This window comes from Zonotrichia albicollis, chromosome 21, assembly GCF_047830755.1.
Source record: "Zonotrichia albicollis isolate bZonAlb1 chromosome 21, bZonAlb1.hap1, whole genome shotgun sequence".
Lineage (NCBI taxonomy): Eukaryota > Metazoa > Chordata > Aves > Passeriformes > Passerellidae > Zonotrichia > Zonotrichia albicollis.
In genome coordinates, this window is record NC_133839.1 from 7,992,474 (window position 1) to 8,017,611 (window position 25,138).

General features: G+C 50.5%; 3 protein-coding genes across 4 annotated transcripts; 2 read left to right on the forward strand and 1 right to left on the reverse strand.

The window, feature by feature from the left end:
• Positions 1 to 466: 466 nt before the first annotated feature.
• POMT1 (protein O-mannosyltransferase 1) lies at positions 467 to 15,985 on the forward strand. 2 transcript variants are annotated; one of them, XM_074556640.1, is made up of 21 exons: positions 467 to 583; positions 1,226 to 1,344; positions 1,956 to 2,099; positions 2,739 to 2,845; positions 3,471 to 3,521; positions 3,862 to 4,008; positions 5,244 to 5,355; positions 5,825 to 5,890; positions 6,002 to 6,095; positions 6,510 to 6,665; positions 7,216 to 7,346; positions 7,570 to 7,665; positions 8,999 to 9,091; positions 10,078 to 10,174; positions 10,263 to 10,355; positions 10,848 to 10,968; positions 11,209 to 11,306; positions 11,818 to 11,931; positions 12,413 to 12,539; positions 12,620 to 12,797; positions 13,014 to 15,985. In XM_074556640.1, the coding sequence occupies exons 3-21, from the start codon at positions 1,978 to 1,980 to the stop codon at positions 13,186 to 13,188; spliced, it is 2,178 nt and encodes a 725-aa protein (XP_074412741.1). In that variant the 5' UTR covers positions 467 to 583; positions 1,226 to 1,344; positions 1,956 to 1,977; the 3' UTR covers positions 13,189 to 15,985. The 2 variants fall into 2 exon arrangements, with proteins under 2 accessions (XP_074412741.1, XP_014128340.2); XM_014272865.3 differs by lacking the exon at positions 467 to 583 and adding an exon at positions 590 to 751.
• UCK1 (uridine-cytidine kinase 1) lies at positions 14,878 to 19,574 on the reverse strand. Its single transcript, XM_074556641.1, has 7 exons — positions 19,420 to 19,574; positions 19,045 to 19,204; positions 18,203 to 18,299; positions 17,970 to 18,112; positions 17,796 to 17,890; positions 16,680 to 16,728; positions 14,878 to 16,369 (listed from the first exon to the last, which is right to left on the reverse strand). The coding sequence occupies exons 1-7, from the start codon at positions 19,504 to 19,506 to the stop codon at positions 16,182 to 16,184; spliced, it is 819 nt and encodes a 272-aa protein (XP_074412742.1). The 5' UTR covers positions 19,507 to 19,574; the 3' UTR covers positions 14,878 to 16,181.
• PRRT1B (proline rich transmembrane protein 1B) lies at positions 19,505 to 24,924 on the forward strand. Its single transcript, XM_074556647.1, is given in 6 exon segments — positions 19,505 to 19,565; positions 20,486 to 20,554; positions 20,557 to 20,603; positions 20,723 to 21,430; positions 21,557 to 21,691; positions 21,778 to 24,924. Coding segments are annotated over 6 exon segments (1,167 nt in total). The 3' UTR covers positions 21,925 to 24,924.
• Positions 24,925 to 25,138: the final 214 nt, after the last annotated feature.

Below are 25,138 nucleotides of genomic sequence, written 5' to 3' on the forward strand. Positions count from 1 at the left end.
GTGTAACGTGCAACCTGTTTATATTTTTTGGAAACTTTAACTCGGACCGGAATTCGAATCACGGAATCACCAGGCCAGTTGCGGCACACTCTTTATTGCCCTTCTCCTCGTTTCAGTACCTATTGTTTCTCCTTTCAAATATGTGATTGTATTAGCTCTTTCCATATGAAAGAATTCTCCTTATTTAAATAAAAAAAAAATTAAAAAATAAAGCAGATTATGCTTTTCTCAAATTCCCCAGTCCCTTGTCTGGTTCTTTTAGTTAATAATAAAAGGAAAACAAATCCAAAACGAAAAAAAAACCCAACAAAACACAAAATACCCCCTACCCCCAAAAAATTTTTAAAAAATTAAAAAAAAAAACCAACAAAAAACAAACCCAATAAAAAAGAAACAAGCTAAACAGTCAACACACAAGCCCCAGCGGCCGGGTCGGTGATTATGACCCTGATGCTGGCGGGTCCCTCACAGCCGCCTTGTCTGGGAGGCCGGGCCTGCTCCCACATGCCGCGTTGCCATGGCAACACTTCCTGGTTCCGCCCGTGCGGACGCGTGCGTCTGACGTCACATCCGGTATCGGCAGGTAGGGGCGGGTGGAGCGCGGCGCGCGGGAAGGCCACGCCCCCGGCGCCGTGTGGGGCCGTGAGGGGTGGGGGTCCCGGTTCTGATCCCGATCCCGGTTCTGGGCTTGGTCCCGGTCTTAATCCTCATCCTACTCACGGTCCCAGTCCTAGTCCCGATCCGAATTCCGGTCCTAGTGCTCCCGGGTGTGCTCCCAGTCGCGATGCTGGTCCCTCTGTTCACTCGCCCCCTTCACCCCATAGAGCTCAGGGGGGTGGGCGAGGCTCAGGGGGGGCTGGGGTTGGTGCTCCTCTGCCCCCAAAAACACCTAAGGGAGGATCCAGGGGGGGTGGTGGGGCTTGGTAACCCTCTGAGGGTCACCTGAGGGATCAGAGATGCCACCCAAAAGCCTAATGGGGGCACAGGGCGGGGTGGGGGTGCTGGCCCTGCTCTCCCCTCATGAGGGGTGCGGAGGTTTGAGTGTACCCCGCGGAGCCCGAGGTGGTGCTGCTCACCTGCCCTGGGCCCCGCTGTACCGCAGGGCCTCCACCAGGAGCTCCCGGGCTCGCAGGGCCTGCCAGGGGGTAACAGAGCCCGGGTGGGAGCACAGCTCTGCCAGGGGCTCCTGCAAACCTCAGCTCCACACAGCGCTTGTGTTTTGTAGGCACAGAGAAACCAGGCCAGTGGCTCTGGATGCTGGTGATGTGCTCACATCTCGCTTTGTTCTCCCCGGATCAAAGCCACGCTGATGGATTTGTTCTGGTAACTTTCCGTTGTGTTGAGGTGAGGAGGCACGGCACGGATTCTCTGCTATTTTCTGACCTAGCTTTTAGCACTTCTGCTTAAACAGCACCTGTACCTGTGCTCCAGTAACCAGCTTTCTAATGCAGAGGCCGTTTGGGGGATTTGCCCCTCCCAAACAAATACCTCCATTTCCCTACTGCCAAAAAAATACCTCCATTTGTAAGGAAGTAACTTATTTGAGATTTTTTAAAGCTACCTGGGCTCTAAATAGCTCAGTTAGTTAGTGAGGTCATCTGGTGCCTGAGCACATGGGTTGTCCATCAATAGCATCAGAATTTGGGCTGTGAGGTTTTCTTTGCTCAAAGCAGAATACAGGCTGGAGAATGAAGCTGCTGTGTTTCTGCAGAGCCAGTGTAAGAATAAACAAGGTTTCTAGCTTACTACTGCAGGCAGAAGCAGGGCAGAGGAAAAGTGTGTCAGTTCAGTAACTTTATTTTTACAACTAGTCCTGTAGGTAGAATAGAAACACAAAAACATGAAAAGCAAGAGAATTTGGGGAATTTAATTACCATGAGCTGCTTGTAGCAGAAATCAGGCTTGATGGTTTCTGTGAGCCAAAGGGTCACTGCTGTTCTCCTCTGCTCTCCAAGGTTCAGACAAGCCTCTGACAGGATGCTGGGGTTTCTGAAGGAGCCAGTTGTGGTCACTGCAAAGATCAACGTGAGCCTTGTGGCACTGACTGTGATGGGATTAATGAGTCGTCTCTGGGGGCTTTGCTATCCACGGGCTGTGGTGTGAGTAATGAGTTTCTTTTATTCCTGAATGACACAGACTTGTTTTTCAGACATTTGTGAGCAAGAATGCAGGAGCAGAAGAGCACAGCCTGACTGATGTCAGCCTCTGTAAATCACAGAATCACAAAATCCCAGACTGGTTTGGGTTGGAAGGGATCCTTAAAGCTCATCTTATTCTGCCCCCTGCTGTGGACAGGGACACCTTCCACTATCCCAGGTGCTCCAGCCTGGCCCTGGACACTTCCAGGGATGCAGGGGCATCCACAATTTCTCTGGGCACCCTGTGCCAGGGCCTGCCCACCCTCACAGGGAAGAATTCTTTCCTAAAATTCATCTCAACCCACTTTCTGTCAGAGTGAAGCCATTCCCCCTTGTCCTGCCATCCAGGCTCTTACAGTCTCAGCCCATGTTTCCTGTAGGCTCCCTTCAGGCACCACAAAGCCACAATTAGGCCTTCTCTTTCCCAGGCTGAACAATGCCAATACAGTGATAATCTTTCCCTAATTAAAATCCCTGAGGAAAGCCTCAGTGCTTCCTTGCATTCTTAGCTCTCTACCAACAAATTGGTGTTTGCTTTCTGAGTATCCCTGCAGGATCATTGCTGTTAGATTTGACACTTTTCTGCCTCTGGTGTTTCAGTTTCGATGAAGTTTATTACGGCCAGTTTGTTTCCCTCTACATGAAGAGGATCTTCTTCGTGGATGACAGTGGCCCACCCTTTGGCCACATGCTGCTGGCCTTGGGAGGTAAGGTCTCCTGGAACTGGGGAGTGCCTGTTGGTTGTTGCTGTGGAAAAGAGAGGTGCTGGTTAGAAATGAATCATTAAATCCACTTATGAGGAGAAGGCACAAGGCCCATGAGAGCCTGATGCAGAGAGAATTGAGTTTTCCTTTATTTAGGATTGTTAAGGAGCTGTTGTATGAGTAAAGGGGGGGATGATGAAGCCATGTATCCATCACCTCATTTCATCCAATCCTCTCTCTTGGATTTTATCCATCACCTCTCTTTATCCAATCCTTTGTACAGTGACCAGAATCCAATCCTTTGGATAAAGAGAAAAGTAAGATGAGAACTGCTAGTGCAAGAAATAGCCTCAGTTCCTTTCTGTACAACATCAAAGTGTCTGTATGGGAGGGAGGGATTAAATATACATCTGACTTTGTCACTGAGAATCCCTTGTTCCCAATTTATAGTCTTTGTGCCTCTGCACATTCTCAAGTATTGCTGTAGACAGAGCAGTATCAAAGAGGACCCTTTTGGGAAAGAGGGCCTTCATGCAAGGAGAAGCTGTGTGTTTGGGAAATGGTTCCCAATTTAGCACCAGGTTTTATATGTGCTTTGAGACTGGAAATTCTCTTGTTTATGTTGTAGGTTACTTAGGAGGATTTGATGGAAACTTCCTATGGAACAGGATTGGAGCTGGTAAGAGTTGTTTTTAACTGTCTCATTCTTTAGAGAAAAGAAGCAGAATTTCAGCAACTGACAGATTCCTTTTGCCTGTCTAGTAGAAATAACACTTTTCCACCACCTTCACTTGTCTTTTTAAACAAGTCTTCTTCAGGTCTCTAGAACAAGTTTAAAACATTATTAATTCATAGCACAGGCTTTCTAAATCAGCTAAAACATTTAAGCAATAAAGATGGATAAATCAGTGCAAGTAGGAGTTAATTCCTCTAACAATCAAGACATTCTGTGTTGGTCTGTCCTGTCTGCAGTTGTGTCTCCAGGCTGGTGGATCACTGGTTCCTCTGTTCTGTTTCAGAGTACAGCATCAATGTTCCTGTGTGGTCCCTGCGACTCCTGCCAGCCCTGGCTGGTGCTCTCTGTGTGCCTTTGGCCTACCAGATTTTGGCTGAACTGCATTTCTCCCACTGTGCTGCACTTGGAGCTGCTCTTCTGATTCTCTTGGGTGAGATTGTTCAACTGAGCCCTGTTCTTCATACATGGGGAGAAGAGTTCCTTTTCCCCTTAGGAATGTTTAGGGTTATGTCACTATAGGACACAAAAGAACACAAGCTCACACTGCTGTTCTCAAGGTGAAGAAAAAAGAGAAGTTTATTTTCTGACTCTAACATTTATAGTTTTCTAAAAGTGACAGTGGATTGGAGGGTGACAGTGACACCTCTCCAGTGACACTGGTCAAACTAACAGTCTATCAACTCTTTCCTCTTCCATAAAGGAATGCAAAACAATGAGTAATTTACAGAAAGTGTGTGAGAAAGTTCACTACAAGAATGTCAACATAAGGAAACTTGGAAAATTTTAAAAAAACAAAGTAATAGGGTGGAGTAGCATCTCCCCAGGAAATATGAGCAACAGATCAGCCCTGGCCTGTGCCAGTCTGTGCTGAGCCTCCCTGGTCTCCTCCATCCTCACAGCCCTGCAGCAGGCTGCCCTTCTGGGCTTTATAAAAGTTATTTTCAGTATTAACCAAAGCAGCCTCACAGGAAACCACATTTCTTGTATTCAACGAGGCCTGAACTCCCTTCCTCAGAGGTTTACAGGGTGAGTTACAACATTCTGACATTTAACAGCAGGACAACTCAACTTGCAGTCAAAGCTCATCAGATTTCTTCAAATCCAAACTTCAGCAAACCAGCCTGTGTCCTTAGCACTGTGGTTTGACACTGTTCTGGTGTGTACAACTAGCTGGTTTTGTTTTCTCTGAGGGGCTGCTGGCAGCTGCCTCAAAGGGAAAGAGCCTCTCAGCAGCTCTTTAGCAGCCTGATAAGAGAAACCTCTCCTAGCCACCAGCTTCTCTGATTCTGGCTCATTGCAGCTCCTTCCTGCAGATCTGTTGTGGTGCTCATTGCTTGCTGTGCTTGGACTCTCTGCTTTGAGAAGCACCTCTGGATTTCCCAGCACTGATTTTCTTTGCTTTGTAGGAAGTGCAGCAGCTTTATCTGCTGATAGACTTCACTGCTTGCCCACCTCTTTGTCTTGGAAGCAGTTATGTCCATGTAATTTGCTCCTGCTGGAAAGTTTTTGTCCCTCTAAACCCAGCACTTGCTCATTACAGCCAGCAGGAGCTGTGTGTCCCTAAAAAGGAAGGTCCTTGTGTTGGATAACAGTGTGATTGTCTGAGGTGGCACTTGCCTATACACAAGTTTATCTATTTTTGTGTCTGTCTCTCTTTTCCAACAGAAAACTCTCTGATCACTCAATCAAGGTTCATGCTTCTGGAATCAATATTGATTTTTTTTATCCTGCTTGCAGTTTTGTCCTACCTGAAGTTCTACAATTTGCAAAAGCACAGGTAAAACTGGATTGTCTCCCACAAGGAGATATTCTCATTGTGACTTTTTTTGTCACAAACTGTGGTTTTTTTATGCCTCTTAACCATTCTGAAACTCACTTCACCTGTCTGTAAAATCCAATGCTTCACCCTCTCATATGGCTGCCTCAGAATTTTTCTCCTGAGCAGTGTTAAAGACTGCTTTTACTGTTTGTAGGGTTGTCTTTTTTAATTTTAAAATAGAAATCAAATCTCTTGGGAGCATTTCTTTGCCTACCCAGATTTTTTACTGGAGGGTTTCCTTCTGTGCACAGAAACAGTGATGATAACAGGTCACTTAATTCTCCTTTGTAACTGTTTACAGGCACTGAATTTAGAAGTATTTGTCTCTTTTGTTCTCTGATCCTTGCAGAGGATGAAGTAATCCTTAATAAAGTAAAATTATTGTTAAATTGATCCTAGCAAGTGATTTAATACATTTATCTTTAAGTTCCTTCTCTGGAAGCTGGTGGTTTTGGCTCCTGCTGACTGGAGTAGCCTGTTCTTGTGCAGTTGGGTAAGTGATGGTGTCTTACCTGGACTTTAATGCCTGCTGTTGAAGAGAATGTTAGAATATTTAGGTAATTGTGTGGTTTTTTAACCATGTTCATTTTTTATGCACTTTCAGAGTGAAATATATGGGCCTGTTTACCTATATGCTGCTCTTGGCCACTGCAGGACTCCACTTCTGGCACATGATAGGAGACCAGAACTTGTCAAATGTACGTAGCACAGCATGCAAAATATATTATTTGTCACTTTTCATTGCAGGAGCCTTTGAAGCCCACAGATAGTGCAGTCTGTAGCTGGCTTTTGTCTAAAATTCCTTGTCTGGAAATCCTCCTGTCATAGCACAGTTCGCAGCTCAGTTGCTGGGGAAGATGGAATTAAGTTTAACAAAAATATGTGTGTGTGAGTGTCTTTTCTGCTGTTTTCCATGTCTTGGTGATGTGTGACTCAGAACATGCACTTGTCTCACACACTCCTGCCAGCTCCACTTCAAATCCTTGTCCACAAAGTCACAGCTGAATGAGAGCAGTGGGGAAAACTTAGAAAAGACAAACAAATAAAGTTAAGTGCTCTGGAATTTTTTATATCTAAAGCATTAAACAAGTGAGCTTTCTCTGTTTTTCCAGGTTTCCTTGCTGTGCCATTTTCTAGCCCGGGCTCTGGCCCTCATCATCATCCCCATGGGGCTCTACCTCTCCTTCTTCTACGTTCACTTGGCTTTGCTCTATCGCTCTGGGCCTCACGACCAGATCATGACAAGTGCTTTCCAAGCCAGCCTAGAGGTAAAGGAAAATGTGGTCTTGGAACTGATTTATTAGAGACAAGAGGGGAGAATGTTGACTATTAGTTTAATCCTATTCCTTTGATCCTGCATATTTTGCCCCTTTTATGTCATTTAACTATTTTGCTGCTGTAGTACTGCTTTAGGGTGAAGCAATAATGACTGAAATCCTAATAACAGATGAAAACCTTTTCCCAGTAAAGCAAGAAAAATATATTCACTCTTCTGCTGAAGGTTTGTCCCTTCCTACAGGAAACTCCACAGAAGTAGATACAGTACTGAACTCTCACATGGTGACATGGCATACTATAGGAGTATGTCTTTTAGAACATGGCTTTGGGGATATTTCCTGAGACCTTGTAGTTTTTTAGGTGTTGGTGTATTTAATATCTATTGAGTATAGTGCTGCAAGACTTGATTTTAGTAGATAAAATCAAATGAGAAGGCACTATGTGAAAATACTGCTGTGTTGAACTGGGATGTGACTCAATGGAATTTAAACTCTCTGGGTTTTTTCTCCTTTGCACTTCCCCTGTCCTTGCCCTTCTCAGGGTGGGCTGGCTCGAATCACCCAGGGTCAGCCCTTAGAGGTGGCCTATGGCTCCCAGATCACCCTGAGGAACGTGCTGGGCAAGCCCATGCAGTGCTGGCTGCACTCCCACACCAACACTTACCCCATCAGGTGAGGAGTCTGCCTGGGTCTCTGTGGGGAGGGTCAGCTCTGCTGCTTCACCTGCCAGTCCAGCTGTAGCAGTTTGGGTGCTGGCAGTGTTTTCATTGATCCTTCAGAGTTCCTGTGCTCTGTAGGGATGATCAGTGATGTGGTGCTGGTTTGTGCTGCTGGCACTGATAGCACAGGGCTGTGCCTTTACACCTCTGGGGGGGTTTTGTTACTCCCTGTGCAGGTATGAGAATGGCAGAGGGAGTTCCCATCAGCAGCAGGTGACCTGCTATCCCTTCAAGGATGTGAACAACTGGTGGATTGTCAAAGATCCTGGAATGTGAGTATGCAAGAGATTTAAATTCAACCTGTATGCTTCCAGAACCCAAGCAGGGCTTGGATTGGATTGGATGTAACTCTTCTCTGCTTATGGGTGAAGAAGCCTGGTGTGATCTGAGCAAGTGATTGCAGCTCTTTGCACAATCCTTCTCAATGTGGTAAAAGCATCACTAAGGACTCTAAAATCCTGTCTGAACTGCTCCTGCCAGAATATGGGCTGTGCTGTGCACAAGTGGAACTTGAAAGACTCACAGGACCACTGGAGATTCTTCAGGTGTTTTGCATGAAAGGGAAACTCTGCTTTTTGAAGTGTGAGCCATGGTGTTAGAGTGTCTTGATGAGTTTTATCAAACTTGAATAAGTCTCAGAAAAGAGTAGAAAACACTTTTGAAAAATGAGTAGTTCTTTGTATTAGAAGTGTGGAATGAGCTGTACGATCTGCCACATAGGGAAGGATTCCAAGTGGTGCCTGTACCCAGGGCTGGTTTGTGCTGAAGTGTTTTGCCATTGTCACTGTCAGTGCAGAGCAGGACTTTCTGTCCTTGTTTTGTCAGTAAAAGCCTTTGAGTGACATAATTCCATACTGATCAAAAAAGTTGCTTTGTTGGTTTCTTATATTGTTCTGAGAACTGTAGAAAGAGTCCTATCAGAAGGACTGTGTGCCATCAGAAGTCATATCCACATTGGAAAAGTTTGTCCATAGTGCAAACCTTTCAAGCAGGGACTCAAACAGAACCACACACCCCAAACATATTCTTAAAATTCTTCAAACTCAGAGGACTCCTATGAGCATTGGAGGATGTGAAGTTCTTCTATGGAACAGTAAAACACAGGCAGCAGTTCAGTGAATTGCAGTTCCCCCTTGCCTTGGCCCTGTCCAGAGGCCAGGTGAGAGTTTATATGGTGTAAAAGCCATTGATCTCTCCTATAATTGTGCCAAAGTGACACCTGCTGTCGTGCAGCACCCATCAGGCTCAGTGAAGCACTCAGTGATTCACACCAGCCACCAAACAGCTGTGTGACAGTAATAACCTTAATTCACTCCTGACTGACCTGGATTCAGAGCACTGACCTAATGCCTGGAGTGGCAGTATCCCATTACTGATCCTCTGACTCATTCTGCCCTTAACTCACCTTTCCCTTGATGAGCTTTGCTTCCATTCTGGTATGACCTATATATTGCTTTAATTTCTCATTTTCTTACCCAAATTTCTATCCCCACCTGCAGCTTCTTGACCTAACAACTTGGTCATGACAAGGTTGTGGTCTATATAAAGATGTTTATAATTGAACCATTTCCAGTTTAACCATTTGCTGTTGGGTGTCTCCCCCAGGCAGCAGCTGGTGGTGAGTAACCCCCCCCGGCCCGTCAGGCACGGGCACATCGTGCAGCTGGTCCATGGCATCACAACTCGCTACCTCAACACGTGAGTCCTTTCCTCCTGCTCTGCTCTGCCCTGCCAAGCCTGCTGCCTCATTCTGCTGCCTTGGCTCTCAGAGTAACCACTCAGTGACCTTGCATTCAGATATGCCATAAACTGCCTGTTATTTTGGAGTTTTACACCGGTGAGCCTTGGAGGGACCTCATGTGGCTAGTGCCATATGCCATCCCTGTGGCCCAGAGCAAGGATGCTGTGTGCTTATTTATTTTTTCTGATTGACTTGGCAGTGGGATTTGATCCTAATTACAAACTTCTTAATAGTTGCTTACTGCTTCTGTTCTTCCCTACTAGTGGCCTTTAGAGGATTTCACAGTTGTACACATTTTGTGGTAGTTCTGCAGATTCCAAAATATAGAGTCTTTTCTGTCAGTCTTCATCCTCACCCTTTCATTGCCCCCACTCTGGACAGGTGCAGGAATTCAGTATTTTGTGTGACTTAACCCAAATCCAAGTGCACTGACTTTGATGGCGTGCTCCTACCTGAAGGATGTGTTGGGAGGATGTGCTGGAGAACCTGGTGTGCTGTGGCTCATTGCCAGAGATTCCTTCCTGTTTTGAAAGCCTGCAGTATGAAGTTGCCTCCTGAGTGCTTCCCAAAGGGCATCTGTGTGTACTTGAATATCACTCAGATTAGGAAGGGGCTTGTTCTGAGCTTGGGTTTTTGCTATGTCCCTTCCAAATCTAATTTGTTCATTATTGGAAACTGTAGTGAACAGCGTCTCTGTTTGTCACAATCAGTGCTTGTTCTTCAGCCTGGCATCACAGGCATCTGCATTGGCTTCCTCTGAGCCTGTTCCTGGCAGCTCTTGCTTGTGGGGAATGCTCTCTCTCAGAGTAAACAGTGCTATCCCAATAAATGAGTTACTTTTTGCTTTATTACTGAATCCAGTCTAAGCCAATTCCATATGGGTTTGCTTTTTATATGTATTTGGGAAATGGTGGTGGACGACCTTCCTTTATTTGTCTTCTAGGCATGATGTTGCTGCTCCTCTTAGCCCCCACTCCCAAGAAGTTTCCTGCTATATTGATTATAACATCTCCATGCCAGCACAGAACCTCTGGAGAGTGGTGAGTGGTCAGAGGGAGGGAAGGAGCTGATCATGCTCCAGCAGAAACAGCTGAGACAACGTGGATCAAAATCATCTTTCTGTTGTAGGAAATTGTAAATCGTGAGTCTGACACGGACGTGTGGAAGACAATTCTGTCAGAAGTGAGGTTTGTTCACGTGAACACCTCTGCAGTGCTAAAGGCAAGTGGCTTATGTTTATTTGCCTGTAGCTTTTACTTCATGCACTTCTTGTAATCTCAAAAATTCTGCTCCAAAATAGCTACACCACTGTAATGAATAAGTAAATTAAAAAGGAAATAATTGCTCAGTGTGACAAAAGAGCATGTTTTGTGCTGTCATATTGGTACTCCATCCCTCTCAGTATCAAAGCTGTCCTGCTTCTCAAGAGGCTGTGACCACTCTACACAGCTGGGGCTTACAAACTGATGCTGAGTCTGTGTGCCTGTGAGAGCAGCTGGAATAATTAAGGATCTTTTTCTTCACAAAGTTTGCCAGAATCACTGATTTTATGGCTGTAGCATTTATTGAGACATTATTTTGTGTGGTGACTCTTCACACATTTTCTGGCAGTCCCTCACTGTCATCCAGTGCCCTGGCAGAATTTCTTCCATCCTGCAGTTCAGATTGGTAGAACTTTCAGTTTACAAGTTCACTGTTGTCTTTCTCTTTTAGCTGAGTGGAGCATCTCTGCCTGAGTGGGGATACCGGCAGCTGGAGGTGGTGGGGGAGAAGCTGTCCAAAGGCTACCACCAGAGCATGCTGTGGAATGTGGAAGAGCACAGATATGGCAAAAGTAGGTCTCAGCCATGTTCCTGCAGCAGGTTTCACTTCAGGGTGTGGGAAGGTGGTACTGTGTGTGTGTTCAGTGTGTTCATTCTACCCTGGTGTCAGAATCCTTGCAAAGTCCCTTCAAGTGCTGTTGCAGTTGGGTGATGTATTGGAGAAGGGCTCCTGGGAGACTGAGGAGCCTCTGTGCTCCCTCCCCTTTCTGCCTGTTCTGTGGTTATTTCTGAGCTTTGCTGTTTTCTTCCAGGCCAAGAGCAAAAAGAGAGGGAAGTGGAGCTCCACTCCCCCACACAGATGGACATCAGTAAAAACCTCAGCTTCATGGCAAAGTTCACAGAATTGCAGGTGAGTGTCTTGTTATCCCCTTCATTTTTCCTTCTGCTGCAGAGCAGGAACCTCAGCATTTCTGCAGACTCTGAGCTTGAGAATTCATTGTTTAATCCTTGCTGATAGTTTGGCTTCCTCACTGTAAAAAAATGTTTCTGAATGCACTTATAAGGGCATTAAAGACCTGGGCTGTCCAGTAATGAATACCCAAGTGATTGTGTAACAAAAAAGGGGGAGGAAAATTGGTTGGGCACCCAGAAGCTGCCTGAAACTGAACTGTGTGGTACATGCAGTGAGTAGTGTTGATGCCCCTTACTGTCTTTGTAAAAATCCATTAAGGAAAGTGCATTATTTAATAACAAAATAAAACAACTGTATTGATCAGTATCCATATGAGATATGTACAATATTTGTCCACTCCCAGCTTAGGAACTTAACATCTTACATCTGGAGCTGTTCAGTCATGCCTGCTGTCCCACCTGTTGTTCCAATGCTGAAAGCCTTCTGCTTACCTTTTTTTTTTGTCTAGTGGAAAATACTGACATTAAAAAATGAAGACACAGAACATAAATACAGCTCCTCTGCCCTGGACTGGATCACAATGGACACCAATATTGCCTACTGGCTCCACCCCACCTCGGGGGTAGGTACAAGAGGCAGAAGTAGCTGTGAAGCTTTTGAGAAAGCAGAACAGCTCAGATGTGAGCCCCAGGAGCAGGAGTCAGAGCAGGGCTGCAGCTTCCAGCCAAGGACTTTCCCTGTATTAATATATTTTCCATGAGGGGTGAGGTATTTGTTTAGCATGAGATACAGGTTTGACAGTAGTTGCTTTTAATTAAATCATGTTTGCTTGTGCCTTTTTTCTAAAGGTAAATTGCAGTTTAATAGTTTCCATTATTGATTTCATTTAGAAGATGAGTTCATCTCCAATAGCATCCTTTAAATGCTTTCCATTACACAAGAGTCCTAAAGCAGCAAAGTTTATCAACCAGCTTTGTTCCAGGTTACTAGGCAGGCTCATTCTGGAGCTTAATTTAGCAAGTTTGTGTAGGTAATATTTAAACTTACCTAAAAGAACCACAGCATGTTCCTGCTTCTGGCATAGACCCTCATCTATCTTGCAGGCCCAGATCCACCTCCTTGGGAATGTTGCCACCTGGGCTTCAGCTAATGCTGCTGCTCTGCTGTACCTGTGTCTGTCCCTGTGGTACTTGCTGCGGCGGAGGAGGAGGATCTACGACATCCCTGAAGGTCTGGCTGCACTCTGTGTGTGTCCAGGTGGAGCCTTGTGCCTTGCTCTGCTCTCAGGTGCCATCTCCTGTCTCCTGCAGATGCCTGGCAGCTCTGGATGGCAGCAGGAGGCATCTGTGGTGGAGGCTGGGCTGTGAATTACCTGCCTTTCTTCCTGATGGAGAAAACACTTTTCCTGTACCACTACCTGCCTGCTGTCACATTCCAGATTCTCCTGATTCCTGTGGTACTGCAGCATCTCAGTGATCATCTCTGCAGGTATTTGGCTCAGCAGAATGGTTCTCTTGAACAGGACTGGCACAGCTCTATCTCCAGGGCTGCTGCAGGGAAAGCAGTGATTTTTCCAGCAGTGGTTTTTCCAGCAGTGGCCAAACTCTGTCATTTGCCTTTAGGGAAGCCAGGCACAGATCTTTTAGATGAAGTGTTTGGCCAGCCTTGATGTAACCTGAGTGCTCTTTCCCTCTCTGATCCCAGATCTGTGCTGCTCAAGAGCATGTTCAGTGCCCTGGTTGTGGCCTGGTTCTCCTGGGTGTACTTTGTGTACTGCACCTTCAGCCCCCTGACCTACGGGCAGCCCGCGCTGGCGCCCGCGGAGCTCAGGGCCCTGCGCTGGAAGGACACCTGGAACATCCTGATCAGAAAGCAGTGAGCACTCCAGCCTGGCTGCAGCAAGGGAAACACTTGTGCAAAGGCAAGAATGTATTGTTACTATCATGGAAATCTTAACAGTCGCTTCAGGTATTTGGTAGTAGTCCTGATCTAATGATTACAGGAGGAAATAAAGGAATGCTGTTACAGAAAAGGGCTCAGCAGTAATACAGCTGTTCTGAGCACAGTTCCCAGTTTCTGCCCTTGTTATGTTCACCCCTCATTACCCCTTCAGGGTGTGAAGGTTGCTGACTTCAGTCAACAGCATCCCAGCTCCTTTGCTGGGAAGAGCTGCAAGAATTTCTTCTCTTTCCTGGAAATACTGTGGTGGTTTCTTCCTTCTGGCATACATTGCACTTAGGCCATTTCATGTGTTTCCTATCACTGTGGTCTGCAATCCCATTATGTGCTTATTATAAATGGACTCTTTCTAATACATCAGATACTTTTTTCTGTTTTCTTTGTTATGCCTGAAACCTCAGTTTTCCCTCTCTAAAGCCTGTTCATCTTTAACAATCAGTAACTGGCCCTGCAGCCTTACAGCATCATTCCATGACTCTATTCCTCAACAATGCATTATTTGCCCCCAACTTCCAATGCTCTGCTATCATTTCTATTTATGTAAACACAGCATTAAGCTACATTTATAAATAGTTCATTCTGCATAGACTAATGACTTGTTACTATTATCTATTTATAATCATCTGACATAAGCATCACTTTTAAGAAGATAAGCAAAATAAAAAGACATTAAAAAATTGCTGTTACAGCTAAAGAAGGCTTCAGGCAAGCCAGGAATTGAGCCAAAGCTAGAATAATCCTTTGGCCATGTGGCACTGATGTGAAGCCTGAGGCCTGTTACCAGCAGTGCCAGTATTGCCATTACACCTCAGATCCCATGGGAAAGGGAACTCTGGGCATGGTAGGACTGATCCCGCTGACAAGGAAACCTGCTCCAGCTTGTGCACGTGGGTTCAGGGTGAAAACACTGAAACCCAGCCCATGGCCAGGCCTGCAGCAGCAGAGAATTCACAGAGGTGAAGGTGAAGCACTGGGGACTCAGTGGGGAATTTGTCATGGCTCTGAGCAGGGCTGTAGTACCTGGGCCACATTCCATTGCTGTATCTCCACGTGGCTGCAGCAGCAGGTCCTGCAGGGCAGCACAAAGCTGCCAGAGCAGCACTCCCACACCCCAGGGGCTGTGCAGTTCCTCACTGCTCTAAAAAATTCTATTCAAGGCTCCCCCAGCCCTGAGGAAGGTATGATCCAACACCACAGTCATTCAGAGCAGGTTTTAGTGACTATTTTGCTCCTACTGCAATCAGCCCTGAGAGCTGATGCTTCAGGGCAGTAGCTCATGCTCTGTCACCCTGAGCTAGACAGCAGGCAGCAGCAGGAAATGCTCTGCCTTCTCCTGGGCACTGCACAAGTACCACTGAACTGCCACTGAGACACCAACCCTCCAGCCCTTCCCAAGGCTGAAAATACTATAGGGATGGAAGTGCAGACTCACTGCTTAAGTTTGGGTTTTTTTCTCTAAATTTTCAGCCACAACAGAACCAAAGGTAACAATTCTGAGTTAAGGGGAGAAAGAACTGTTGAATAGAAGAGCCCCTCCAGCAGTGTTCCCTTCTGTGCCTTTTTGCTGGCATTGTGAATGTACCAGAATTACCTTTTATAAAAACGGTCATTTCTGATCACTGTTCATTTATTTATTAGCCAAAGTAACACACCCACAACCAACACAGCCAAACCCTGCTTTTAGAAAATTACCAAATATGAAAAAGTTCCTCTTAGTAACATTTCCCTCCCACCCTCATTCTCAAAATTACACCTTAAGTCCAGACTCAAGAACAGTATCACAAGGACATTTTCAAAGGTCCAACCAGCACTTCATTGCAGTTTTTTCCAAACAGACTCTTCATGCTGCTGCAGTATCACTTATCTGGGGTAAACTACAGAAACTGGGATATCACTGTTTGTACTTCTTGTCTGCTCTTTTTAGAAAGCCAGACATTCTTGAGTTGAAGCTGCTGGAGTGCAAGGCAAGTGCTCTGACCCTGTCTGAGGGTGTCCAGGCAGCTGCCAGTGCCAGCAGGAGGAGGATCCTGCAATTCCCAGTTTCTCCCCTTGCTGACCTCACCAGCCATCTCTGGAAGTGGACGGATTCTGCCCAGCAGAATTTGCAACCAGCAGCACAGAAATGCACTAAAAGACACTAATACTGACAAGGTCAGGGTTCTGTTTCCATGAGCAACTCAATCCAGTTGGAGCTCACACATTCAGTAACTGTGGTAAAGCACACTGGGTACAAAAAATAACCAAACAGTGTAGCAAGATTCAGGAGAGCTTGGAAAGGAATAAATTAGGAATCACTAGAACCACTAAACTTCTTGGGCCTGTCCCCTGGTGAACTGCAAGTTCCCATTTGTCCCAGTCAGTCTCTGTCTCCCCCCTGTCTCAAGGGAGAGGAGCCTCTACAGGCCAGGAGGTGGCCAGCAGCAGAGCATGGCCACAACTCAAGGTGCCAACAAGGTGGAGAAGAGTCAGAGCCTGTTCAAATTAACAGCATGTGAGCTAGTCTTGGATAGAGAGAAACACACCCAAGAGGCAGCTGATTTTCCTGCTACAGACGACCATCATCAGGGAAATGGGGTATCTTGCTAGTCACCTGATAGTGCTTAATTCTCAGGGGAATCTTCAGCATTAGATCTCATTGTGAAAATTAAAAAAAAGGCAAGTAACACTGCCTTTAACCAGTTCACCAAGTAACAACTCCAGACATCTCAGAGAGAACAGGGAAGGGTTTGAGGGAAGCAGGATGGAAGGCCAACCCCTTCCTCTCCCCTCTGCGAGAAGAAGATTCCCACCAGGATCCCCTCCGCTGCTAGGACGACTCAAGGGGCACTTCACCAACCATTCCGTGGAAGTCCTTTGCCAAAGTTGTCTTCAGTGTTGGTGTGGAGCAGAGGCAAAGCCTGGGGCCGTGCCGGGCTAGTGCGGGCGGCTGCTGGACTCGAGGTGGGAGCGCTTGCCGGCCGCCAGCACGGCGGCGCTCTCGGCCTGCTCTGGGAACGGCCGCTTGTACGTCCGGCCGTGCCCGTTCAGCGCCCCCCGCTGCCACTTGCAGATGTCCCCGTTCAGGATGTCCTGAATGTGCTGCACGATCAGGTTTATGGCAACTGCAGAGAGCAACGGGGAACAGAGGACGTGAAGGCTCTCCTGGATGAGTTAGTTAGAAAATGTGCAGCATCCAGTCCTGCTCAAGTTTTAACAAGCCCTTAAATGAAATTCTGCCTGCTGTCTGCAGAGGTCAGACCTCAACAGGTCACTTTTGCAGCTCTCCACAGGCTGAGCAGCTGGGCCTTCTGATCAAAACCCCTCCAGCAAAACCCCTTCCTCAGGAGCAGGCACTGCAGGCAGCAGGGTGCCTCCTGCTCTATTCCCAACCCCAAAGGTGTCTCCCCAAGGAAATGAAGGAATCCCTTTTACCCATGTTGTCAACTCCTCTGGGGATGATCACATCTGCATACTTCTTTGTCTGCAAAACAGAAACGGTGGTGGAGGAGGCTGTTAATGGGAAAAGTCAGCTTCATTCCAGGAAGAAGCAACAAGAAAACTGGGCAAAGATGGCAGTGCTCCAGGGTTGTAAGTTAAAGCTCTCTCTCATGGTGACAAGCTAAATAAATTCCAATATCACACTGGCAAATGTGCACTGGATTTGAGCTCAGGGACTCTTCTTACTGTCCCTTTGCAGAGAATCACCAGGTAGAAAGAGCAGGTCAGGTGTGGAGTCCTCTGCTTTTACCCATTTGAGCTGCCTTCAAACACTGCCCATGTCAGGCAAGGTCTGTTTGCCCAGAGCTGGTTTTAATCAGCATTTCGCAAGGCATTGTAAATCTCTGCTGAGAGCCAAGGTATCCAATGTGCATGTGAAATTCCTGCCTGCCTCTGATAACATTTTATTGAACTTTGCCACCACAGCACTCCTGCTTTTTCTTCCTCCCCACAGCTCAAAAAAGCCGACAAATTCAGCATTTCTAATGAGTAGTTTTAGAATCCCAGAATTCCTCTGATCTAGGGCAAGAGGTGCCTGAGTTAGCCTTTTTCCAATTTATTTAATCCACATAGGGTTTTTTACAAATTAATTTTATTATTTTAGTACCTAAATTGGCCTCACACTACATGGTGTAGCAAGCAAAGCTAGAATGATCTGCCCCAGGTTTTCACCAGTGTTCCCTCTGAGAAATGCTGCTGGAAACCAAGCTTTTCTTTCTTCCTACAAGACTTAAGAATAAACTGAGAGTGGGAGTCTTTCATTCAGAGAGACCCATACTTAAATAGCCCCAGCAGCCAGCAGTGAGAAAACCTGCTTGAGGCATTTCCATGGTGCTTTGCCAGCAGAAGGGACCATTTCAGTTCCTTAACAACCAGCCTGAAATGGTTGAAGACATGAGGCAGAGAGGAGAACGTGGGATTTGTGAAATACAAATACCAAAAGCCACCACTGCTGCCCCTACAGCAGCTAACTCCCAAACAACCCTGTTCCTCTAGCCCTCCCCAAAAAAAAGAAGACTCCACAAATGAAATCAGTGAGAGGCTTTGTACCGGTAAGCAGAACTCCTCAAAGGCAGGCTTGACAAACGTGGTGTACTGGGTGAGGATCTGCTCCAGGTCCCTCCCACGCTTCATATCTCGCAGAACTGGGAAGGGGAGATAAAAGCCCTGACTGTTGTCCCATGGTGGGGACGGATAAGGAGCAGGGGCACGGCAGGGCTTTACCTCTGCGGGACAGCCGGACGTCAGAGTCCGTGTCCACAAAGAGCCGCAGGTGGAACATGTCCCGAATGTCCTGGCTGTAGAACACCAGGATCCCTTCAAAGAGGACAACATCAGCAGGATACACCACTGTGGTCTCTGCCAGCCTGCCAGGAGAGAACACCCAGAGCTGTTAAACAGGCTCTGTCCCCATGCTGGGGACACCCCCACACAGCCCAGACAAAGGCAGGGCCTACCGAGAATGTGTCACGAAGTCGTACGTTGGTACCTCAACCGTTTTGCCCTCAACAATGTTCTTCAGGGTTGAATGCATCAATTCGTTATCGAAGGCATCTGTGAGAAGAAAGTTCAAAGAGAAGGATTTTCAGATGCTGTTGTAGCAAATCTGCTCAGATTTTTCCAGACCCAAAGGAAAAACCCTCTGCCCGGTATTTCACCATAAAAAAGGAACTTGCAGCTTATTCTTTCCTACCACTAGCACCACAGCACTCTGTGCCCAAGTGACAATGGCTGTGTTTGGTTTCAGAGATAAGGAAGGGACAGTTGCTGTTCACAAGCAACTACAACACAATGAAATTAAGAGCTCAAAGGTAAAGCAAATAATTTTATAATTTTATCAACCCGCTTAGTAATTGCACAGTCTTTTGCAACTTTGTAATCAAGAGGCAATTGGAAAACCCCAGGCATCTTTCACGGTTTCCATTACCCACCCAACAGGCACCAGACTCCAGCCAAGGGCAGCTCCCTGTCCCGCCTACAATCCACAGCACTCCCCCGGGCAAGGGGAGCAGCTGTTTGCGTGGACAAGAAGTAACAGGAAAGGATTTGGGGAATGCTGTGGTTCATTAGGGAGCCTCTCAAGAGCAGGGAGTGGAGCAGGCAGCAGGCTGGGATGCTCAGCGCCTCTCCACGGCTCCAGAACAACGGGCACAAGGGAAGGACAAATGGATGTTCTGCTGGGGGAAAGCACATTTCTGTTCTCCAACACTTCCCATTTCCTACGGGGACTTCCCCTGAGACCCAGCTGCGCTCCGAGCACGGACCGAGCCCTGGAGGGGCCGGGCCGGTGGGGGCTCACCCGGGTGGTCGAAGTTGTACTGTCCCTTGAGGGCCTTGGCCTGCTGCTCGGCCGTCAGCACCTTGTAGAAGCTGTCCTGGCTGAGGATCAGCACCTTGCGCTGCCGCTGCTCCACCTCGTTCTGCCCCAGCAGCTCCATGATCTTCTCGCACACTGTGGACTGAGCGGGACGGGGGCTCAGCCGGGGCGGGGGGAATCCCGACCCTTCCCGCGGCCCGGCCCGCAGCCCGCCCTCAGCCCGGGGCGCAGCCCGGGGCCGCCGCCGGCGATGCCCCTGCGGGCGCCGCGCAGGTCCCGCGCCGCGCGGGCTGCCGGGGGCGAGCTCCAGCACAGCCCCAGCACGGTCCCGGCAGGGCCCCGGCACGGCGGGCTCACCTTGCCGCTGGCGGTGCCGCCGCTGACGCCGATGAGGAAGGGCTTGGGGTGCGGCCGCTCCGCGTCCGGGCCGCCGGCGGACGCCATGGCGGGATGGACGGCGGGGGGCGGGGCCGGAGGTGGAGAGGGGCGGGGGCGGGGCCTGGGTGAGGGCGTGGTCGTGAGGGGGCGTGGCCTCGTGCGCTGAGGGCAGCCGGCCTCAGCCCCGGGCCCGGGAGCGCCGGCACGGACAGACGGACAGACGGACAGCCGGACGGCTCTGCCCTGTTACAGACAACGCTGTCTTACCCAGACACCTGTGTGAGCGTGTGTCTGTCCCCGGCTGTGTGTTTGACACCTGTACTCATGTGCATGTGTACACCTGTTCCATGTGTTTCACACCTGTTCCGGGTGTGTTTTACACCTGTAAGCATGTGTACACCTGTTCCGTGTGTGTTTGACACCTGTACCCACGTGCATGTGTATCTGAGTCCCCTGAGTCTTACACCTGTACCCATGTGTGTTTCACACCTGTTCCCCTGTGTTTTACACTTGTTCCCGTGTGTGTTGTACCCCTGGTCCTGAGTGCAGGCGTGTGCAGAGCGCGGTACACAGGAACTGTGAAGAAACTCTTGAAGGTCCAACACAGAGACACCAGGACGCATAAATACACATATGGGTAAGACACCTACACACAGTGTGCACACACATCCTGTGCGTGGGTGCGATAGAGATAGCCACACACACATGCTAAACATTAATAGCTATAGCTACAATATGCAGAATTTTATATACATTTTGTGTATAAATAGAGCCGGAACACACACCACATTCTACATGTAAATACAATATTCTAAAATAAAACCAAATCATATGTTTAAACACGAACAAATTGAAGGTCCTTGACTGCCCGGCGCCCATCACCGACTCCAAGGGCCGGCCGGACGCTGTCCCGCTGTCCATCCCCGTTTGCCTGCCCCGGTCCCGGCCCCCTGCGCACCCCGAGCCCCGGTGCTCCGGGCCGGGTTGGCCGGTGCGGGGCGGCGCCGCCCGCGGGCCCTGGGCAAACAGCAGCGGGTCAATGATTAACCGGCCCGGCTGCGCTCCCGCCGCCCGCGCGGGGCCACGCGGGGCTCGGGGGCCGCGGCGGGGCCGGAGCGGGCCGGGCCCCGAGCGGCGGCGGTTGGGAGCCCGCGGGCACCGGCGTGAGTGGGGCCGGGGATGGGGCACCGGGGGGAACACGAGGGCAGCCCCATGGCACCCCGGACCAGGGGTGACCGTGCCGGGAATGTCCCGTCCCATCAGAGCCTCCCTGTCCCCGCAGGCCTCTCCGCGGATGGACGGTGAGCCGCCAGCCGGGCCCCAGACCCGCGGCCCCGCCGCGCGGGGAGCGGAGCCGGGGGACGGCAGCGGGGCGGCCGGGGCTCCCAGCGGGACAGCCGGGACTCCCACCGGGGCGGCCGGGGCGCTTCCCACCCCCGGGGCTCCCACCGAGGCCCTGCCCACCCCCGGGGCTCCCACCGAGGCTCTGCCCACCCCCGGGGCTCCCACCGGGACGGCCTGGGCTCCCACCGAGGCAGCCGGGGCGCTGCCCACCCCCGGAGCTCCCACCGGGACGGCCTGGGCTCCCACCGGGGCTCCCACCGAGGCAGCCGGGGCGCTGCCCACCCCCGGAGCTCCCACCGGGGCGGCCTGGGCTCCCACCGGGACGGCCTGGGCTCCCACCGGGACGGCCTGGGCTCCCACCGGGGTTCCCGCCGGAGCAGCCGGGGCGCTGCCCACCCCCGGCCCCCGCAGCGATGCCCCCGCGGCCCCCGGGGACAGGCCCGTGGCCGTGTCGGTTGTCTCCAGCTCAGCCTTCGACGGGGCTCCTCCACCGTACTCGCCCCCGGACCCCAAGAGCTACCACCTCCTGTACCCGCCGTTCCCAGCCGGCTATGCCCAGCAAGGCCCCACCATTTACCCGCCGGGGCCGGGACCGCAGCCCTACCCAGGCCCGGGCTTCCACCCCGGACCGCTGCCCTACAGCCCGGTACGTATCCCCCACCCCGGTGTGCTGCTTCCCCTCACCCCTTATCTCCCTGCCGGGTCTGTGGGGTCCCCGCGGTGCCCTGAGCGGCACAGCCCGGGCGGGGAGCAGCTCTCACCTCCCCCGCAGTACCACCCGCCGCCGGGGCCCTCACCCGCCGGCCGCGGGCACCACCGGCCCAAGGACTACACGGTGGAGTCGGTGCTGGTGACCCTCTTCTGCTGCCTGATCACCGGGGTCATGGCCCTCGTCTACTCCCACGAGGTAAGCAAGGACTCACCGGGCGGCCCCGAAGCCCCTCGTGGTGCTGCGGGTCTCTTCTAAGCGCTCCCCTTCTCTCCCTGCCCCAGACCCGCGCTGCCCTCGCCCGTGGGGACATGGCCCAGGCGTACCTGGCATCCAAAAAAGCGCAGTCACTGGTCCTCATCAGCCTCCTCATCGGGTTGTTCGCCTCCATCAGCTGGATCGTCTACGTGCTGGTGTCCCTGTACCTGTGACAAGGACCCTGAGCCCCAGAGCGCCGAGAGCTCCTGGTGGCTCCACCTGCGGGGGGGTGTGGGGCACGGGCAGGTGAAGCTGCCACAGCCTTGTGTGGAAATGAGTGACAATGAAGTGTTTTTGGGGCTGTGGGGCAGCGTCCGTCCTTCCCGGCGGGGCGGGGAGCTGCCCCGGAGCCTTGAGGCATCTGCTCAGCCCAGGGCAGGAGGAGCTCGGAGCAGGGAGATGCCGCATCCTGCCGGATCCAGCTCTGGGCAGGGAGATGCTGCGTCCTGCCGGATCCAGCTCTGGGCAGGGAGATGCCGCATCCTGCCGGATCCAGCTCTCGGCAGGGAGATGCCGCATCCTGCCGGATCCAGCTCTGGGCAGGGAGATGCTGCGTCCTGCCAGATCCAGCTCTGGGCAGGATCCATGGGTGGAATCAGGCTCTGCTGCAGGATGCTGAATCCCATTGCTCTGGGCTCCCACTTGGAGCTGCCAATGGGACTCAGGTGCGGAGGGAGCATCTTGTAGGTTTGGGGCTGGAGGGGGAGCAGAAGTAACAGATGTGGGAAGCCCTCACTGGTCATTAATAGTGTAACATACAAACTCATGTATGCAATTCTACAGTAATTCTGCACACACACCCCACCATACAACACCCACCCCTGTACTGCCACCTCCTGCTGCTTCCAGACTGAAATAAAATACAGCTGTAGCCAAAACTTCTGTTTTCTCTGCACACCAAGGGCCTACATCTCTCCTTGCCATGGCCTTTGCCCACCACAAAATTCAGCGTAAGTTCTCATGCAACAGCTCAAATCAGGGTTTACCCAAGAGCAGGTGGGCACCAGGGAAGGGGAATCTCCCCATGGCTCTGGCCTGGGCAGTTTGGGGGCACCCTGAGCTGTGGGCAGACCCTCCTGCTGTCCTGATTCCATGGGATGCAGCCCCACATTCCAGCCCTGGCATGGGGGGCACGTGCTCAGATCAGTGTCTGGACACTCTCCTCCTAAGCTGGCCCGTGACAATTATTTCCAGAGGAATTTTGAACCCTGTCCAGGACTGAAATAGCTCCATGGAGGGGTTATTTATAGCCCTTGGCTGTGGGCACACGGCCATGCACGGGCCGGGCACACGCTGGGAGCTGGGCAGCCAAAACCCTGACACCAGAGCCCAGGGAAGGTGACAGGAGAAGATCTCCCCTTGTATTGGGGCAAAGCCATCTTGGCAGAGAGAGGGAAGAAATTTATAGTGAAAAAATAAAGGGGAAAGAGGCACATGAGAAAACACGAGGCCACACCAGCGCCAGAGGCGGATTCGATTGTCACTTTAATCCACAGACTGTGCATGCACTGTAAACAGGATCATCAGGCAGGCTCGTTACTGGTGTTTTATTTGTCTTTAATATAAAAGTTACAGGTCTGAAATGTCTGCAGGAAGATGCCACCATGGGGGTTAGTGGTAAATCTATAATACAACGGAACTGCTTGGGGGAGAGGCCTGGGGCAGGGGGCTGGTGATGGGGTGCATGGCTTCTCCCCACTCCCTGCCCCGTGTGGAGAGAGCACTCAGACTCTTCCCTCTCCCCAAAAAGAGGTGATGGCCTTGAGGATGCTGCCTGCAAGATGGGGACACACTCATGGCCAGTTTTACACAAGGATGTCCTGGAGAATGGGGGGGTCTCTGGTCAGCAAACCTGAAGCTGCTCCAGGTGGGGGACCCTCCTCTAGGGTCCCTCCAGCCCCTCCAGCCTGGCCTGAGGGTGGGACAGGAGCCAGGAGCTGTGGCTGGGACACTGCTCAGCTGGGGATGACAGCAGAGGAAGGGGTGAAGGGGAGGAAAGCTGGGGGCACTCAGAGCTCCCATCCCCACACCATGGGCTGAGCTTCAGCTCTGGGGGCTTGGCAGAGGTCAGAGACCAAAACCTCCTTTGGTGTTAACTGTGGGCTCAAGTGCAAGGAAGAACCTGGAAATGGCTCCTGCTGTTTTGGGATCACAGGATCACAGAATTTGCTGACTTGAAAGGGACCCAGCAGGATCACCAAGTCCAACTCCTGGCCCTGCCCAGGACAACCCAAAAATCCCATCCAAACACTTCTTGATCTCAGACAGGCTTGGTGCTGTGCCCCACCACCCTCTGGGGGGAGAACTTTTTCCTGATTTCCGGCCTAAACCTCCCTGCACAGCAGCAGCCGTTCCCTCGGGTCCTGTCACTGCTCACAGGTGAGGAGATCTGCACCTGCCCCTCGTGAGGCTGCTGAAGACCACAATGTCCCCCCTCAGTCTCCTCCAGGCTGAACAAACCAAGTGCCCTCAGCTGCTCCTCACGAGGCCCCTCCAGACCCTTCCCCATCCTTGTGGCCTCCTTTGGACACTCTGTAATAGCTTAATATCTTCTTTTATATAGGTGCCCACATTTAGTGTTGTCAGCAAAGTTCCTTAGTATCCCTTCCAGTCCTGTGTCCAGGTTGTCAATGAAGATGCTGAAGAGCACAGGGCCAGGGGTGGAGCCCTGTGGAACCCCAGTCAGTGCCAGTTTTGGGGTGTCCTGTGTGCCCCAGCCACTTGCTCACCCCTCAGCTGGGTGAAGACAAGCTGGCCCCTCCTGTCCCCCTGAGCCCCCAGGGCTGTGACTCCAGAGCCACCAGGGCAAAGCCCACACCACATCCTGGGTGTATTCATCACCCTTCTCACCATGCTGGGCTTTTAAAAGATCTTATTTACAAAGGAAACATGGATATGACTTCCTGGGAAGCCTCTGCGGATTGCAAAGCCTTGGCTGGACAGAACACACAGCTCCAATGCCCTCAGTGCCATGAAAATAAACCACTTTTGAAGTGTTCTGGCTCAGACCCCGTGGTTCAGCATTAATAATTCCTGTTCCTCCTGCTCTGGGGCTGCACAGAACTGTGTGGGAGCACACACTGCCCTCCCCCAGGTGCCCTCATGGGCAGGGGGTCTCTCTGTGCTTGGCCACTGTGTGAGCCTCGTGCCTGAGTGCTCAGGAAAATCACCAAGCTGGGTAAAACCCTGGGCTGTCACCCCTTCCTGGCAGAGCTGGCCAAGGCTATGCAATCTGTTTGGAGAAGGAAAGGAGTGCAGCTCTGATTCACCCAGAACAAACAGAGGCTTTAGCAGGCACAGAGCTGCTATTGAGAAATAAGTTAAGGATGCTCTGTGAAACTCCATCTCTGTATTCCTGGGGAGCTGCTGCCCTAAATGTGCAGGATT